Source organism: Erinaceus europaeus, chromosome 7, assembly GCF_950295315.1.
Source record: "Erinaceus europaeus chromosome 7, mEriEur2.1, whole genome shotgun sequence".
Taxonomy (NCBI): domain Eukaryota; kingdom Metazoa; phylum Chordata; class Mammalia; order Eulipotyphla; family Erinaceidae; genus Erinaceus; species Erinaceus europaeus.
This window is the reverse complement of record NC_080168.1, coordinates 40,467,389-40,486,926: the sequence shown is the minus strand read 5'-3', so window position 1 is coordinate 40,486,926 and position 19,538 is coordinate 40,467,389. Positions and strand designations below refer to the sequence as shown.

Genomic DNA, 19,538 nt, shown 5'->3' with positions numbered 1-19,538 from the left:
GGTTCTTATGGATTATGTTGTTTAGTTTCCAAATTCTATGACTTTTAATAATTTTCTGTTTGTTGTTAAATGTTAGTTTTATTCCACTGTGGTCTGAGAAGATATTTGGGATGATTTCGATGCTCTTGAATTTATTGATGCTGTCTGTGGCCTAACATGTGGTCTATCCTTGAGTATGTGTTATGTGGATTTGAAAAGAAGGTATATTCCAATTTTGGGGGTTGAAGGAGTCTGAAAATGTCCAAGAGGTCTAGTCTGTCAATCTCTTCATTCAATTCTCTTGTATCTTTGTTGGTTCTCTGCTTGTTGATCTAAGTGTGAGAGTGGGGTATTGAAGTCTTCCACTATTATTGTATTACTATTGATGTATTTTTGAAATTCTTTCAGTAGGTGCTTAATGTATTTAGGTGGTCCCTCATTGGGTGCATAGATGTTAATAATTGTTAAGTCTTCTTGGCTGATTGATCCTCTAATCATTATGTAATATCCTTGCCTATCTTTTATTACTTTATTTAATTTAAAATCTATTGTGTCTGAGATGAGAATGGCTGTTCCTGCCCTTTTTTGTGGTCCGTTAGCCTGTATGACAGTTTTCCATCCTTTCACTTTAAGTCTGTGTTTATCTTGTTGTGACAGATGGGATTCTTGCAAGTAGCATATGTTTGGGTTATGTTTTCTGATCCATCCCCACCCTGTGCCTTTTGATGGGTGAGTTTAAGCCATTGAAGTTTATTGATATTGTGGATTTAATGCCATTGTTCAAAATAAATTTTTGTTTGCTCTGATATATTGCAAGTATTATAGTGATGTTCTTGTTTATAAGAGGTCTTTTAGAACCTCTTTCAGGGCCGGCTTGGTGATGGTTGCCTCCTTTAACTGTTGTTTATCTAAGAAGGTTTTGATCCCTCCATCTAGTTTGAATGAAAGACTAACAGGATACATTATCCTTGGTTGAAACCCTTTTTCATTTAGGGCTCGATAGATATCTTGCCATTCTCTTCTGGCTTTTAGAGTTTGAGTGGAGAAGTCTGCAGATAATCTTATGGGTTTTCCCTTGTATGTGACTTTTTGTTTCTCTCTTGCAGCCTTTAGGATCTTTTCTTTATCTTTACTCCTTCTCGTTGTGACTATGATGTGTTCTGGTGTCTTCAGGTCTGGTTGATTCTGTTTGGTACTCTCTGGCCCTCTTGAATCTTGATGTCCTTTCTGTTATTCAGGTCTGGGAAGTTTTCTTCTATTATTTCCTCTAGAATGTTTGCTTCCCCTTCCTCTCTTCCTCTGGCAGGTCAATTATACGAATGTTACTTCTTTTGAGATCATCCCATATGTCTCTGTTGTTGTTTTCAGTGTCTCTCAATCTCTTTTTGAGCTCTTTCACCTCTTTCTTTGTTTTCTCTAACTCATCGTCTGTCTGACTAATTCTGTTTTCTGCTTCTGTTAGTGTGCTTTCCCTTGCCTCAGCTTCTTTCTTTATTACAGCTATTTCAGCTTTCAGTTCTCTAATTGCCTCAAGATAATCAGTATTTTCCTTGGGGGTCTCAACTGTTGTTTCCCTAATACTGCCATTCCTGTCCTCCAATGTTGTTTTCATTTCTGTGATTAATTAGTTTACTATTGCTTGCATACTTTTCTTATCTATGGTTACTTCTGGCTGATTTGTAGTTTCTCCTGGGCTCTTGTCTTCATTGATTGGAGTAGCAGTTTTATTTGTTTTTGATCTACCCATTTTTTTGATTTATGTGTTTCTTTTTTTATGTTCTGTTGTTCCTCAGTTGTTGTGTCTTGAGTAGAAGCAACACTGTACTAAATACCTTTATGACAAATGCACTCAACAACCTCAGGAATTGCAATAGCAACTGAAACAAGTATTGAAGGAGTTTAATCACTACCAGTTAGCCAGACAATGTCTCCAGTCCGTGAAAAAATAGCAACAAAGTCAAAGTGAAGAAGAAAGAGAAAAGAAAGAAGGGGTAGCAAGAATAGACAGTTATGCAAATCTACTATCCACTGTATATTCTAGAGGTAACAAGAGGAGAAAGAGTACTAGAGCAGAGATACACACATGTAGAGTCCATTCTGAGTCAGATTTCTTCTCCAAAATAATTCACAAATTCAGAAAGGCAAAGAAGAAGGTAGGAAGAAATGTATGACAAGATAAAAAAAAAAAAGAGAGAGAGCGAGAAACAAGAGAGAGAAAAGAGAAAAGATAAAAAAGAGCTGTAATTAAAGAGCAGTGAAAGGAAAGTGTTTTTTTATTGATTATTTTTTATTTTATTTAATTAGCTAGGAGGAGGAAGAAGGGGAGAGTCTGCAGAGGAAGTAGGAGTAACGAGACAAGTTCCTCTCACAATAGATAAGATGCCTACTACCCTAGCAATGAAAGATACCCTAAGGGTTAATTCTGATCAACCTATGGGGGGGGAGATATATGCCTTTATATAATATTAATAATAAAATAAAGGAGGGTAAAACACCCTGTCTCAGATTGCCTCAAGCCTCCTGAGCAGAGGCAGCTGATTGTTAGGAAAGAAAACAAACAAACAAACAAAAAACCTCAGGACTAGACAAGGATAGCAGGAATAGACAGTTATGCAAATCTACTATACACTGTATATTCTAGGGGTAGCTAAAGGAGGAAGGGAAGTTGAACAGAGATACACGCAGAGAGAGTCCACTCTGAGTCAGATTTCTTCCCCTAAATAATTCCCAAACGTGTATCAGTGAATTCAGAAAGCTGTAGGATTAAGGAAGAAAGGATGACAAGAATGAGAAGAAAAAAAAGAGAGAGAGAGAGAAAAGAAAAGATAAGAAAAAGAACAGTAATAAAAAGCGGTGAAAGGAAAGAGTTTTTTTTATTTTTTATTATTTAATTAGCTATGTGGGGGGAGGGGAGCTGTTGTGCAGAGGCAGCTGGTTGGCTACTTAGAAAGAATAAAGGCCAGAGGTTTCAGAAGGGAATAGACTTAGAATGAATGATACTCCCTGGTGGGACAGGAATCTTGGTAAAGAAAGAAGCTCAGCAGGGGAGCCTGCTAGGAGCTTGTCCCCAGTGACTGGTTATGGAGGGGTAAGGGGGAGGAGGTGCGCTTTGGGAATAATAATTTAAAAGAAAAAAAATTTTTTCCCTTTCTTTCTACTCTATTTTTTAACCCAAATTAAGTTATAGTCACCTCATTGGTGTCACTGCTAGGACCCCTTATTGACTGGCCTACTAAAGACAGAAAATCCTACCATTTCCAGGAGATGTGGTCAGAGCGCAAGCCACTAGCAGCTTCTCAGTCCGCCATCTTCCGGGAACCTTATTATGTGTGTGTTTTTTAATTTATTTTAATGAGAGAGAGATATATAGAAAGGCACAGAAACCAGAGCATTGCTCAACTCTAGCTTATGATGGTGCACACGGAACTGAGCCTGGGACATTGGAGCCAGAGGCATGGAAGTCTTTTTGCATAACTGTTATACTATCTCCCCCACCTATTGCTTATACTGTTTTATTTTGAGAATAATATAGTATATATTAATTTCTTTTCTAGAGCGAGTAAGAGCCGGGCACTGTTTGGTCATTTGTAGTGTCAAAGGCTAAACCAAGGTCTTAAGCAAGCAAAGCTTATGCTTTACTACTGAATCACTTCCTGGTCCTTTATTATATAAGTTTCCATATAATTTTACTTTTTTGTGTGGTGCAGGAGGTCGTACATTGAATAAAGTGTTAGACTATCAAGCATGAGGTTGTGAGTTCAGTCCTCAGCAGAACATGTACCAGAGTGATGTCTGATTCTTTCTCTCTTTCCCTCCCTCCCTTCCTCCCTCTCCTCCTCTCTCATTAATAAATAAATAAAATCTTAAAATAAATAATTTTGCTTTGTGTTATTTATTTACTTATTTTAATTTTTTAGTTTTTTTAAAAAGAAATGTATGTATGTATTTATTTAATTAATTATTATTATTATTTTTTTAGCCAGAGCACTGCTCAGCTCTGGCTGATGGTGGTACAGGGGACTGAACCTGAGACTTCAGAGCCTCAAGCATGAGAGTCTGTTTGCAAAACCATTATCCTAGCTACCCCCACCCTACTTGGTTTAATTGAGATATATACCAAAGCACTACTCTACCATGTTATGTGGTCTCAGGGTTCAAACCCAGGGCCTCAAACTTATTTTGAGACAATATCCTCATACAGAATGCTATGGTTATAAGCAAAAGCAAAGGTTCATTTTTTTTCATGTTTTATTAGTGATGTAATATTGATTTACAAGACTGTAAGATAATAAGGGTATCATTTCATATAGTTCTACCATCAGAATTCTGTGTCTCATCCCATCTATTGGAAACTCCTCTATTTATCCCTCTGGGAGTGTGGACCAGAATTCTTTTTGGGGTGCAGAAGGTGGGAGTTCTGGCTTCTGTAATTGCTTCTCTGTTGGACATGGACATTGGCAGGTTGATTCATACTCCCTGCCGAACCCTTGGGTTAGGGCTCTGGAGAGGTGAGTTTCCAGGACACATTGGTGAGGTCATCTGCCCAGGATGGAATCATAGTAGCCTCTGGAACTTGGTGGCTGATATGCAATAAGTTGAGTCTGCAGTCCTTCTGCCGTTGTCTCATCAGTAGTTGGTGAGGTTTGTTAAGATCGATAGTTGTATATATTTATTATTATGCGGAAGAATCTCTTCTGTTTGCCCTTACTCCATGACTGCACCTCTAAAGGTTATATTTTGGAGTCCTCCATGCTGCTATGGGCCTACTCCTGTGCTTGGCCCATGAGGTAGACAAAGGGAAGAGAAACTTTGTTCTCTGTCCTTAACAAACTACCATTTCTTGGAGAAGACCAAACTTGAAATGGTACTATCCATTGTCATGTGTTCTACATCACCATAAACTCCTGTGTCAGGGGAAATATGGGTAGGTTTTGGATAAGTCAGTGAAGGAAGGGATCCTTAAGAATTAAAAACCTGGTTGATTCCTTAATTTAAGTTAAGGAGTAAGATAGCAAGGGGAACAACCAGCATGTCCTGGAAGGCCTTTTATGTTGATATCTGTTAGAAGTCATCACTTTGGGAGCAGGGACCTCAGGCATGACAGTCTCTTTGCATAATAGCATAATGATTATGCAAAGAGACTGTCATGCCTGAGGTTCCAAAGTCCCAGGTTCAAGCCAGGGAAGTGCTCTGGTAAAAAACAAGTAATAATAAAAATTAAAATAAATAAATAGAAGTTACTTTGTTCAATAAATACCCATTGAGCTTCCATGTAAGGCATTCTTCTCATAATTCTCATTCTCATAATGTCTGCCTTCTTGCAATTTCTTTTTCTTTCTTTCTTTTTCCCCCCTAATTGTTTTACTAAATAGGGCAGAGAGATTGAGGGTGGAAAGGGAGATAGAGAGGTGGAGAGAAAGATGCAGACTTGCTTCACTACTGGTAAAGCATCTCCCCTGCAGGTGGGTATTGGGGATTTGAACCTGGGTCCTTGGTTTGGTCATAACATGCACTTAACCAGGTGTGCAATACCCCCCACACACAGCTTATGTTTTAGAGGAAGGACACATACAATTAATTACCTGTGTGAGTAGCAAGTTAATTTGAGGTGGAGGGTACTAGAGATTATACATGCAAAGCATGTGCTTGATTACTAAACTATACTCCTGGGCAGTAAGTTAATTATCTGATATGTTAGGGAGACATAGGTGCTGTGGAAAGAAGAAAACTAGTGGGGTTGGGGGTGGGAAGGATTGGTGGGGGTTAGTCTTGGGGGCAGCAGGAAGTGGAAAAGCTGCAGCATTAACCAGGGCTAGATCCTCACCAAGGACAGAACTTTTGGTATTTCTGTTTAGTTTCTAATTTTTTTCTTTTCTTTTTTTTATTTATAAAAAGGAAACACTGACAAAACCATAGGATAAGAGGGGTATGACTCCACACAATTCCTACCACCAGAACTCCGTATCACATCCTCTCCCTTGATAGCTTTACTATTCTTTAACCCTCTGGGAATATGGACCCAAAGACATTGTAGGATGCAGAAGGTGGAAGGTCTGACTTAGTAATTGCTTCCCTGCAATACTCCCAGCCTGCCTCTCTCTTTTCCTAGTGGGGTGGGGTTCTGGGGAATTGGAGCTCCAGGGCACATTGGTGGGCTGTCTGTCCAAGGAAATCTGGTTGGCATCATGCTAGCATCTGGAACCTGGTGGCTGAAAAGAGAGGTAACATACAAAGCCAAACAAGTTCTTGACTATCTAATGTCTTTCTAAGCCAGCTTCCTCATTTGTACCATTGGGAAGATAGTGATTCAGAGAGCTTCCAAGGCTCTCTGCCACCATCTCTGAAGCAGCTTCTTCCAGGGTGCTTATGAGGATGAAACTATGATAACCACAGACAATGTTTCACAGATTGCAACCCAGAAAAGCCCATCAACAAATAATAATCCCATAACTACAGTTTGAAAACAGATTAATTAGAGTTTACATGAAAACAGATAATTCTATGATATTTACTATATAATTGGGCTGCTTTTGCATTGAGTTTTATCATAACCATGAAAGTTTAGATCCTGTTTCTAGTTTTTGTCCCTCATGCCCTGGGAAATTACATTTAAGCTGGAGGATTTGTGGTTCACCATAGGCTCTGTCTGCCCATGCCGATCGATGTGGTGTACACCTGGGTGAACGGCACTGACCTTGAACTACTGAAGGAACTGCAGCAAGTCAGAGAGCAGATGGAGGAAGAGCAGAAAGCAATGAGGTAAAAATATTTTTTAATTTCTTAAATTTTCATCAGAGAGAGACCAGAGCACTGGGCAGCTCTGGCATATGGCAGTACTGGGCTTAAATTTGGGATAACCTCAGGCATACAAGTCTGGTGCATTACTGTTGCACAGCTTTCTGGATTAAAGTTTTTTTTTTATTTAATTAGTTAATTTTGGATAGAGACAGAGACATTGAGAAGCAAGGGTGAGATAGAGAAGGAGAGAGACACAGTATTGTTTCACTACTCATGAAGCCCCTCCCCATTAATATCAAACATACTAGAAACAGATAGTTTTTTAAATGTATATACCTTTGGCCATTTAATCAATTTATTTTCTTTTTAATGGGATTCTGGAGAGCTGATATGATTTCCTTTCTGCTTCCTGAGGAATATTTACTAAGGACTCCCTCTTCCCTTCATAAGTAACATGGAACATGACACCCCAGGTCACTGACTTATACATGTATCACACAAAAAAGTCTCCCTTTTAAGATAACTATTGTGGTCACAGTGGGAAGCTTGTGATGTTATTAATTATTCCATTGAACTATTTATAATCTATCAATTTATGTCATCTCTACATAACTAACCTAATCAACATACTCAGCTCTTACCTACTAGTTAAATTTCAGTGGAGCAACCCAAGAAAACCAATGTCACAATTCACCTCTTATTCACATTTATTGATAGCACTGGTCCTTGCCTTAGTAACGAAATATATTTTCTTTCATTAGAGAAATCCTTGGGAAGAATGTAACAGAACCAACTAAGAAGAGGTAAGCATTTTCTTTTCAGGAACACAAATTGAAGAACTAGAGTAAAAACTTGAGTGTACAGTATTTTCTATTTTCTCTGTTGCTCCTATTCAATCCTCTTTCTGTTATTTTTTTGCCCCCAAATTAAATGCATACATTGGATGGGGTACTCAGACAATGGTATGGTTGATTGAGAAATTGTTTTATTTACATATATATAGATAAATAGATTGATTTTTTTTTTTCCTTACATCAGGCTTAAGATGGTACAGGGGATTGAACCTGGGACTTTGGAACCTCAGGTGTGAGAGGCTCTTTGCATAACCATTAAGCCCCTCTCCCTGGGCTTTTCAGATTGTAACTGACCAAACCTATATTTCAAAGGTACAACTGAAATTTGTTAAAAGTCAGAAAAGTTTTCTTTTCTTATTGGTTTTATTGGTACACTTAAGCATCAACTTACATCCAGTGTTTTCATTTATAGAATTTTCTTTTTGCCTCCAGGGTTATCGCTAGGGCTCAGTGCCTGCACTACAAATCCATTGCTCCTGGAGGCTGTTTTTCTCATTTTGTTGCCCTTGTTTCCCTTGTTGTGGTTGTTATTGTTATTGTTGTTATAGCTGTTGTTGCTGTTGGATAGGACAGAGAGAAACAGAGGAGGAGAAGACAGAGAGGAGGAGAGAAAGATAAACACCTGCAGACCTGCTTCATCACTTGCTAAGCGACCCCCCTGCAGGTGGGGAGCTGGGCGCTTGAACTGGGATCCTTGCGCCGGTCCTTGGGCTTTGCACCATGTGCACTTGACCTGATGTTCTACTGCCCAACCTCCCATTTAATTAACCCATCACTTAATTGTATTCAGTATATATTTTACTTAACACTATCTTAACTATGACTTATATTTAAGAACTAGGGAAGAGAGTTTGTTTAGCCTAGTGAAAAGAATTAGATATGTCCACCCTGATTTGAACTCTACCCTATTCTCATTGGTTCTTCTCCCATTTTTTAATTTAATATTTTTTATTTTTCTTTATTTAATGTGACAGACAGATAGATACTAGTGTACTTCTCAGCTTTGGCTTATGGTGACACAGGGGATTGAACCTGGGACTTGGGAATTCAGACATGAGTGTCTCTTTGTATAGCCATTATGCTATCTATACCATTTTTTTTTTTACAATTTCCTTAAAATTTTTTTTTTAATTTATTATTGGATAGAGACAGAAATTGGGAGAGGAGGGAAAGTAGAGAGGGAAGTAGACAGAGAGGCACCTGCAGCCCTGCTTTACTACTTGTGAAGCTTCCCCCTGCAGGTAGTGACCGGGGCCTTGAACTCTGGTCCTTGCACACCATCTGGCCCTAGGTTGAATAGTTTTATATATTGCTTACTAAATAATTGTAGCTCTCACTTTGTGAGCTTTCTGATAGTTTTCTTTGCCCATTTGTTTATTCAAGTAATGTGCTCATTTTAGGACTTTCTCCCCCCCCCCTTTTTTTGTATATTTAAATAGACATATCTCATACAAATTCATCTTAGAACCTTGTGATAGTTTTCTTTGTATCTGCATAGGGTCATTCATACGTGTTGTATTTAAATTTAAATATATTCAAATTGGAGTTGGTAGTAGTATTGGTAAGTTCTTAAATACCATATAGATTTCTACCTCTTAATATGCCTAATTATGGGTTTCTATGGAATTATGAACTGTCTGTTTTTGTTTACATATTTATTAGATAGAACCAGGAAAATTTGATGAGGGGCGGAAAGAGAAGGAGAGAGAGAGAGATAGAGAGGTAGACAGATACCTGTAGCACTACTTCACTGCTTAAGAAGCTTTCACCTTGCAGGTGGGGACTGGAGGCTTGAACCCATGTCCTTGCACATTGTAATGTGTGCACTCAACAGGGTATGCCATTGCCTAACTATTTTTGTCACTGGGGCCTCACTGCTCCAACCTGAGCTTGTCATATAAAAGAGAGACAAGGAGGGTGAAAGACCATAGCACCCAAGCTTCTCGCAGTACCATAGTACTTGATATGTTGTACCAGGAAGCAAAGCTGGTAGGTACCTCCCCCACCTTTCCAAGGCAAGACCCTTGAATAATTTTTAAGCTGCTAAAAAGTGCTTAATTTTTTTTATTTGTGATTACAAATAATCTTACAAGATTGTAAAATTACAGTGTATAGTTCCACAGCACACCTGCCACCAATACTCTGGGTCCCAACCCTTTCATCTATTTATTTATTTGTTTGTTTATTTATTGGGTAGAGGCAGGGGAAAAAATCAAGAGAGGAAGGTGATAGAGGTGATACAGGGTCACTTGTAGCACTGCTTCACTACTTGTGTAACTTCCCCCTGCAGTTAGGGACTGCGGGCTTGAACCCAGGTCTGTATGCCTTTGTAACATATGCACTATAATGTGTGCTCTCCTGGATAGGCACCCAGCCCCACCTGCTGACTTCTTAAGTTTCAAGAATTCCTCCTTTACACAAAATACATGTGTATTATATAGTTGTTTTGTATGCAGCATATAAGTTTGACATGAATGGATAAGTTATATCACAATATGATGATTTCTTGAGAGGCCATGAAGGAATCTGGAAGTTTTAGCAGTAGTAGTGAGCTTGTAGTAATGGATTAAGTTTGCAAGCATGTGTTCTCGAGCATGGCGGTGTCTCTTCCTAGTGAGAAGCAGTTGGAGTGTCTGCTGACTCACTGTATTAAGGTGCCCATGCTCGTGCTGGACCCAGCCCTGCCGGCCAATGTCACACTGAAGGACCTGCCATCCCTCTACCCTTCTTTTCATTCTGCCACGGACTTCTTCAATGTTGCAAAGCCCAAGAACCCTTCTACTAATGTCTCCATTGTGGTTTTTGACAGTACTAAGAATGGTAAGAAGTGCTTATGCACATTTTATTGTTAATGCTTTACTTGTTTATTGAGAGAGTGAGGATACTAGAGCTCCACTCTAGTGTCTGCAGTGTTGGGATTGAACCTAGCGCCTCACACAATACAAGGCCTATGTTCTACTTCTGAGGCACCTCCCTCGCCACCTTGTGGGTACTCTGAAATTGTGTCGTAGTTGGATGTTTGAAAGGAAGTTTTGAATGGGACAGAAACAATTCAATCTTAGAAAAAGGCTATATAAATTGAAAATGAAAACAATAAAAAATACTACCGTTGTATTTTAGCTCTAAATTCCAAAGGAATCACATGTTTTACTCTGTAGTACACAAATGCCTTTCTCAACTATGGTCAGAAGCTTAAATCTGGCAATTATGTTCTCCATATTCTCTTGTCCCAGAGTTTTTCTAGATGTTTGTTTGTTTGTTTGTTTATTGTTTTAAACCAGAGCACTGATCAGCTCTGGCTTATGGTGGTGCAGGGGACTGAACCTGGGGCTTTTGGAGTCTCAAACATGAGAGCCTCTTTGCATAACTATTATGCTATTTATCCCTGCCCTCTAGAAACTTTTTTTTAATTAAGTGGCACATCTCATGCAGTCATGTGACAACCCAATCATCACGATTCTCTACAAGCTTTTTTAAACTGTAGAACTCAGCAAGATTATTTTTGATAGGTTGGATGGAGCACACAGAGAACATTCTTACTTTTACATTTGATGGGGTATCGATGATATATAACTCTCTCTGTTCCTATCCCTTGGTTAATGTGTAGTGGGTTCTACCAGACATGGCATATATTTGTATACTAACCTTAACAAGGTAACCCCATAGCATCTCATGCCACCTTTATGGATATAACAGAGACAAAGAGGTTAGATCTTAAGTTAGGTGGATCTTGACCAATTTTTCCCAGAGAGTATCAATTACAAAGCCCTGTTTTAAAAATAAACTTTATGTTGTGAAGACTTTCTTTTCTTCAGTTTACCAATTGTATATGTGTACACACACACACACACACACACTTTATTTTTTCTGATTTTATTTCCTTTTTTCCCCTTTATTGGGGGATTGATGTTTTATAGTTAACAGTAAATACAATAGTTTGTACCTACATAACATTTCTCAGTTTTCCACATAACAATACAACCTTTATTAGGTCCTCTGCCATCATGTTCCAGGATCTGAACTCTCCGCCTTCTACCCTACCCAGAGTCTTTTACTTCGGTGCAAGACACCAAAGTGTATTGCACACACACACTTTTTTAAATGAGGTTTGAAGAATGAATCCAGGACTTTGCTTATTTCTGATCCCACCGAGCTTCTCCCTCCTCCCACTCCCCCCACCCAACTACTATCCTGTTTGTTTGTTTGTCTATTTATTTTTCCACCACTCCCATCATCAAAGGTCTATGTCCCTATCCCCACCCCCCTAGATAACCACTATAGTTCTCTCACAGTCTTGGAAATAAGTTGACACTTTTCTTTTTTAATCCTGTATTTTGTGAGAGGGAAAGACACCAAAGCTGCTTGGGGCTCCCATGTAGTGCTGGGAATGGAACCTAGGACCTTACTCATGGTAAGGCTTATGCTCTTGTTACTGAACTACATCACTCAGATTCCCCCAACTCTACTTTTATCCTGCATTTGTTAATTTTTTTAAATTATTTTTAAAGATTTTTAAAAAATATTTATTTCCTTTTGTTGCCCTTGCTTTTTTTTATTGTTGTAGTTATTATTGTTGTTGTTATTAATGTCATTGTCGTTGGATAGGACAGACAGAAATGGAGAAAGATGGGGAAGACAGAGGGGGAGAGAAAGATAGACACCTGCAGACCTTCTTTACCACATGTGAAGCGACTCCCCTGTTGGAGAGCCAGAGGCTTGAACCGGAATCCTTATGCTGGTCCTTGCACTTCACACCACCTGTGCTGTATTTGTTACTTTTACCCAGGAGCCTCCTTCTTTGAGATCCAGCTTTCCTATGACTGTTCTATGTAGCAATCTCTAATGTGACAGTTAAAATTTTAATTGTACACTTATTTACACTGTATTCCCTTTTAAAATTCATTTCTCTCCACCAGCAATTGCTTTTAAATCACATATTTCATTAGTTTAGCAACTCTCTAAATTCTCTGTACAGTGTCTTGCCAGATGTCATAGAAATTGAAAGAAACATGCCCGTGTGTTATATTCTTTATTGTAGTAGAAGATGCCCACACTGGAGTCTTTAAAGGAAACAGCAAACAGATGATATGGAGGGGCTACTTGGTATGTTATTTTAAATGCAATTGCATTTTTGTTGTGTGCTAGAAGTAAAATGTCAGTAAATAACCTGTTTTACCTTGAGAGGCTTTTTACTGTTTGCTTTTTTCCCTCTGGCCAGCATACAAGTATTAATGAATATTGATTTAAGTAAACTTGACATACTGATTTTGAAGCTTGTATGATACAGTCAGCCTTCACTTTTTCCTGCTGTGAGTTTTCACCAACTTTATACTTCAGAAAAGTGAGTTGTGTCTTTTCTACTTCTTATTTCAGACAACAGATAAAGAAGTCCCTGGGTTAGTCTTAATGCAAGATTTGGCTTTCCTGAGTGGATTTCCACCGACATTCAAGGAAACAAATCAACTGAAAGCGAAGTTGCCAGAAAATCTTTCTTCTAAAATAAAGCTGGTAAGAGCAAGCACAGTTCATTTAGTATCCAGTCCTTCTCTTGTGGCCCATTTCATTCATACCACACCAGCAATCAGGGCCTCTGCCCCCCACCTGTGGTGGGTGTGGGAGACCACTTGGGCTGAACAGGGAGTGTCAGGAGACTTCCTTTAGGATGGTCCTCCCTCTTCTGCAGGGCCTTAGTTAGAGATTGTGTTGGACTTGTGGGGGACCTGTTTTTGTGGGGACCATCACCTTTCCACAGGGTCAGACTGACTCTATCCCAGGGTCAGACTGACTCTATCCAACATTTATTGCAAGCCATTCTCAGAACTCCAACCTCTTGTGATTAACTTCAGGACTTAGGACTCCTGATTATTGGAGGCTCGAGAGGAAGTGATAATGAGGAAGAATGGAAGGAGTGTGTCAGCCTATTTCTTCCTGTGACTGTCTTCCATCAGCTTCTGATGAGAACTCTGAGAGTGAGGCCTCCTGTCACGAGATTCCCCAGTCCAATGGGGCAGTGTGTGTGTGTGGTGGGGAGGGAGGCTGGGTAATGGTGTGAATGAAGCCGTTCCTAAATTGTGGGGTGTTATCACCAGGTTCAAGCCTCCCCTCTGCCTCCCACCTAGGGGGGACGCTTCACAAGTGGTGAAGTAGGTCTGCAGCTGTCTTTCTCCCTCTCTGTCTCACTCACTCCCCTCAATCTTTCTCTGTTCTATCCAATAAAATAGAAAAGAAAAGGAAAAAATGGCCACATGGAGTGGTGGATTCATAGTGCCAGCATGGAGTCCCAATAAAACCCTGGTGCTGTGCACACAACTGGGCTTTTAGTTATAACAGGGACAGAATCAGAAGCATTTCAGCTGGCCCTGCATAGAGGAACCACCTCCTTACCCCCACCTCACCTCCTCACCCTCAGCTGAGAATGGAGGGAAGACCACTCAGAAAGGAGGAGCAGCCTGAGCAGAGGGAAGTTGTGACACAGTGGTGTTCCTGAGGACTCTAGGCAGGGATTTTACTGCTGCTGCTGCTGCTGCTGCTGCTATAGTGAAAAAGACAGTTTTTTAAATTTTAAAATTTATTTATAAAATGGAAATACTGACAAGACCATAGGATAAGAGGGGTACAACTCCACATAGTTCCCACCACCTCAGTTTTGTGTCCCATTCCCCCCCCCATAGCTTCCCTGTTCTTTATCCCTTGGGGAGTAGGGGCCCAGGATCATTATGGGGTGCAGAAGGTGGGAGGTCTGGCTTCTAAGGCTTGATTGAGAAAGAGCTTCTGCCCTGGACACTGAGCTTGATCTTGGAGGCAAAGGAGGAAGGAGGAGGAAGACTCTTGGTCTGTTTCTAAGAAACACAGTAGGGGAAGGTTTAACTGGTGGGATTAGACAGAGGGAAGCTTTAGGCAGAAAAACCAGCTTGGCCACTTCCACCACAACCCTGCAAGACATTCTGTTCTGTAAGTGCTTTGGCAGTGATGCCAATAGTCAGGATAGTTCCAGAAACAGCAGAGAGAGACCTTTAACCTGACTTGGTGACTGAATCACTGTGGCAGGAGAGGAATGCAACAATGAAAGGGGAAGTGGAACTTCTGTTAAAGATGGAAGATATGGCATTAACCACACTCAGAGATTGGGAGGAAGGGGGGGAGAAGCTAAGTTTTTTGGGAGAAGGAAGCCCATAGCTCACTCTGTGTGTAATGTTTTAAGTGGGAGGGAATGGCTGCTATGAGTTACGCTTTAGCAGCTGCAGGACTGAGCCAATCTGTACCCTCTTCCCTCCTTCTGATTAACCCAGACCTCTGTTCTGTCCCAGAGGCCTCCTTTGGCTGACTATGAGTATCTCCGGACAGGTACTACCTGTTCACCTTTGTACCCCTAGTGGTTACCTCTGGCCCTGGCACTTTTTTTTTTTGGAGGGGGGGAGGTGTTGGGGTGGGAGACTCTTAAAGAATATTTGTTAAAGGAGTGTTCCAGAAGAAAGTTGGTGGCCTTAAGGACAGCTGCCACAGACAAAGCCATTGAATAGAAAGAGGAATGTTTCAGCAGTATGATCATATACAGGAGTCTCTTTAGGTGCATAGGTGTATTTATCCAACAACTTTGCCTTTATTATTTGGTTTAGAAGAAAACCCACCTGTCTCCCAGTCCCCAGGAGAAGAAAGGGGACTTGAAAATGGCTTCCTGTGCAAGGAATTCACAAAAGCTGTTCTCTGTACTATTGTCTTATAAACCAAGTGGTCTTTACCATGAAAGGCTTTCTAGTTTGAGATACCTTGAAGTGAGTCTTTTATTATCAAATTAGTCACTCTAGTTTATGTGTACAAATTTTATATATGATAGACAGAGTTCACCCTTTGAGAAATCAAATTATTCTTTGACCTTTATTCAGCTCAGTCTGACTCATTCTCTGTCTTCCAGACATTTCCATTTTTGCTGGGTTTGTATTAGTTTTTTAGGCATTTCTCATCTTTGCTAGCATCTGTCAGAGCAGGTAGGAGAACTTCCCAGAGCTCTTAAGTTCAGGTGCTCACATTTGGTTTAGCTCAGAGGTCATGGTTGCTGAGTGGGTGTGCTAAAGAAGGGGAGGACAAGGACTCCCTCCTCAAGGTGCTTCTTTGAGCAGCTTTGGAGGTAGTGTGTGTGCATAGTATTCACGTAGCCAAACAGGTCATATAGTATAAATATAGGTGTATAAGTATAGTATAAGGTAGGCACGGAGGGTGATGGGACAGACCCAGAGTTGGCATTTGGAAACAGGAAAGGTCACATGGGTCAGAGACTTGGGGCAAGTTTTCAAAAAGAAGGACACACACAAGATCCTCAAAGGTTGAAAAGGCCATCTGTCTGCTTGTTTACCAAGCACTGCTCAGCAATGGTTTCTGGTGGTGCAGGGGGATTCAGTCTGGGACTTTGGAGCCTTAGGCATGTGTTTCTCTTTGTATAACTACTGTGCTATCTCTCCAACCATGAAGATCATCTGTTTTGTTAGGAAAGGAACAGATTATTGTCCTCCCTGGACCCTGCTCCCCTACAACCTCTGTTTAGGGCACACACACATATGGTACCTTACAGGCATTGTAGTAATGCCGCTTCCCTCAGAGACTCCCTTAAAATCAGCTTAGGCACAGACTCTTCCAAAACATGACACCCTTTCCTTTTCTTTTTAATGATATATTCTTGAAATATTTATTTACTTTAATGAGATATATACAGAGAGAAAGACAGAAGGAAAGACTGCACTGCCCAGCTCTGGCTTATGGTGGTGTCAGGAACTGAACCTAGGACCTCAGAGGCTCAGGTATGAGAGTCTTTTATGTAACCATTATGCTCTCTCCCCAACCCCACCCTTTCCTTTTGACTTTACTCCTAAAGTACGTTGAATAAGCCATTTTGGTACTGATAAAAGTTATTTTGGAGGAGCATGTGGTTAATAAGCTCACATATTACCAAGCATAAGGACCTGGGTTCAAACCCCTACTCCCTACCTACAAGGAAAGTTTCATGAGCAGTGGAGTAGTTCTACAGATGTCTGTCTTTCTCTCCCTCTTTTCTGTCTCCCTGTCCTCAATTCTCTCTGTCCTATCTAGTAAAAATTAAGAGGAAAAAAATAGCCAAGGGGAATGGTGGATTCATAGTGGTGGCACTGAGCCACAGCGATCACCCTGGTGGCAATAAAAGAAACAAGTAAGTAAATAAAAATTAAAAAGATAAAACGAAAAGGAAAAATGGCCACAAGGAGCAGTGGATTCATTGAGCAGTCACTGACCCCCAGCAATAGCCACCAGGATTATTGCTGGAGCTCAGTGACTGCACAATGAATCCACTGCTCCCTGTGAACATTTTTTTCCTTTTACTTTCTTTTGATAGATGCAGAGAAATTGAGAGGGAATGGCAAGTAGAGAGGAAAAGAGACACCTTTAGCACAGTTTCACCACTTGTAAACATTCTCCCCCTGCAGGTGGGAAGTGTGGGCTTGGACATGGGTCCTTGTTCCTGATAATGGTTTACTCTACAGAGCCTCCTGATAAAAGGTTTTAGAAAACTACCAACATGTTAGTGCCATGTCTCATTAGGATGCTGTTACTGGAAGGAGCCAGTTTTTTTTTTTTTAAATTCTTGTTTTATTGTTGTAGTTATTGATGTTGGCGTTGTTGGATAGGACAGAGAGAAATGGAGAGAGGAGGGGAAGACAGAGGGGGAGAGAAAGAGACACCTGCAGGCCTGCTTCACCACTTGTGAAGTGACTCCCCTGCAAATGGGGAGAAAGGGCTCAAACCAGGATCTTTACAGTGGTCCTTGCGCTTTGTGCCACGTGCGCTTAACCCGCTGCACTACTGCCCGACTCCCGGAGCCAGTTTATTTTTCAGGCTAACGCCTGCATATTTCCTTTTAAACTTATACAGCCATATACAGTTTATTCTGCTTTATTCTAAACTATGCAACATTAATAACCTGTGACCTCAGCAGCTAGAAAAAAAAATTTACAAAGCCTTTTGCCTCAATGGTGCTACGTGGGATCTGAAGGGGGTGAGTGTAAAACTTGTTCTTCCCTTGAGACTTGAATTTAAAGGACTGATTTACAGTTTCAAGAAAAGAGGATTGGATACAGGTGCACCCCACAGTCCACATTTCCTCACTACCTCCTGTCATTTAGTCATCCAAGTGTCCAGCATTGGAGTGCCCCCTGGTGGGTAGTGAAGGTACTTACCCTTTTTACCACTTAAAAAACTCCCTTTCAGGAGTCAAAGGGTAGTGCAATGGGTTAAGCTCAGGTGGCTCAAAACACAAGGTCCTGCGTGAGGATCCCAGTTTGAGCCCCTGGCTCCCCACCTGCAGGGGAGTTGCTTTACAGGTGGTGAAGCAGGTCTGCAGGTGTCTATCTTTCTCTCCCCCTCTCTGTCTTCCCCTCCTCTCTCCATTTCTGTCTGTCCTGTCCAACAATGAGGATATCAATAACAACAATAATAGCTATAACAATAAAACAACCAGGGCAACAAAAGGAAATAAATAAATATTTTTTAAAAAAAAAACTTCCCTGGGAGTATGGATCGGCCTGTCATTGCCCATGTTCAGTGGGGGAGCAATTGGAGAAGCCAGACCTTCAACCTTCTGCAACCCACAATGATCCTGGGTCCATACTACCAGAGGGTTAAAGAATAGGAAAACTATCAGGGGAGGAGACGGGATACAGAGTTCTGGTGGTGGGAATTGTGTGAAGCGGTACCCCTCTTATCCTATGGTTTTGTCACTGTTTACTATTTTTAAATAAAAAAATTAAAAAAAAAACTTCCTTTCACTTTTCCATTTACTATTCTACAGTTGCAGTTGTATTCAGAGGCCAGCGTAGCCCTTCTAAAACTAAATAACCCCAAAGACTTCCAAGAATTGAACAAGCAGACCAAAAAGAACATGACCATTGATGGGAAAGAACTGACCATAAATCCTGCATATTTACTATGGGACCTAAGTGCCATTAGCCAGGTAAGAAATGCAGGGATGCTTCTAAAAACCAAATCAAAAGAGTGTAGATTGTTAAATGATTTACAAATCACTTTGTTAGAAAATGGAAAAAGATTGTTAGGAAAGTTGGAATTTTCTTAATCATTCCATTGGTTAATCATTGCCTAATCATTCCATTGGTGTAGTTACTGTGGGTTGTGGCGGGGTTTGGCGGGGTGGAGTGGGGTGGGGGCTGCTGAGTGGCAGCTCAGTGACTAGAGCTCAGGATCAGTATACATGAGGCTCTGGGTTTGATACCTCAGACCATGTATGCCAAAGTGGGATGATTTTCTGACCTGATGAAATCAATGGATAAGTCTTTTGTTAAAAACTGCTTTATTGGGGGATGGGCAGTATTAGCGCACATGGTGCAAAGCGCAAGGTCCAGTGCAAGTATCCCGGTTCCAGCCCCCAGTTCCCCAGCTCCAGGGGGGGTCACTTCACAGGCGGTGAAACAGGTCTGCAGGTATCTATCTTTCTCTCCCCCTATCTTCTCCTCTCTCCATTTCTGTCTGTCCTATCCAACAACAATGGCAGCAATAACAACAACAATAATAACAATAATGATGATAAACAAGGGCAACAACAACAACAAGAACTATTTATTTAGGTATTGATATAAGATAAAGAGGGAGGGAGATAGAACTAGAGCATCACTGTGGCACATGGAACTCGGGACTTAATGCTCTAAGTCCAGAGTTTTACTCATTGTGCTATAAATCTTTTTTTCTTTTGTATTTGTTTTTATTTTATTTTTTATTAGTTATTTAGAAAATTATAAGATAGCAGTGGTATAATTCCACACCATTCCTACCACCAGAGTTCTGTGTCCCCATCCTTCTCCAGTGGAAATTTCAATAATTCTCCCAAGGTCACAGATATGGGCTGCTTATATGTCTAAACCTGTGTATCTTAATCTGTATTTTTTTTGTCCATTTTTACTCTAGTAATAATAAAAAAAAATTATCTTGATC

At 40.4% G+C, this 19,538-nt stretch overlaps 1 protein-coding gene across 3 annotated transcripts in view; it reads left to right on the top strand.

Moving 5' to 3' along the window:
• Window positions 1-19,538, top strand: part of GNPTAB (N-acetylglucosamine-1-phosphate transferase subunits alpha and beta) — a 125,454-nt gene that overhangs the window by 67,779 nt on the left and 38,137 nt on the right. For 2 of the 3 annotated variants that reach the window (XM_060194248.1, XM_060194250.1), the window contains exons 3-8: window positions 6,619-6,738; window positions 7,479-7,520; window positions 10,186-10,391; window positions 12,610-12,674; window positions 12,945-13,079; window positions 18,385-18,546. In XM_060194248.1, coding sequence (XP_060050231.1) covers window positions 6,619-6,738; window positions 7,479-7,520; window positions 10,186-10,391; window positions 12,610-12,674; window positions 12,945-13,079; window positions 18,385-18,546 — 730 coding nt within the window. The remainder of the gene's footprint in view (window positions 1-6,618; window positions 6,739-7,478; window positions 7,521-10,185; window positions 10,392-12,609; window positions 12,675-12,944; window positions 13,080-18,384; window positions 18,547-19,538) is intronic. The other variant, XM_060194249.1, reaches the window with a different exon arrangement.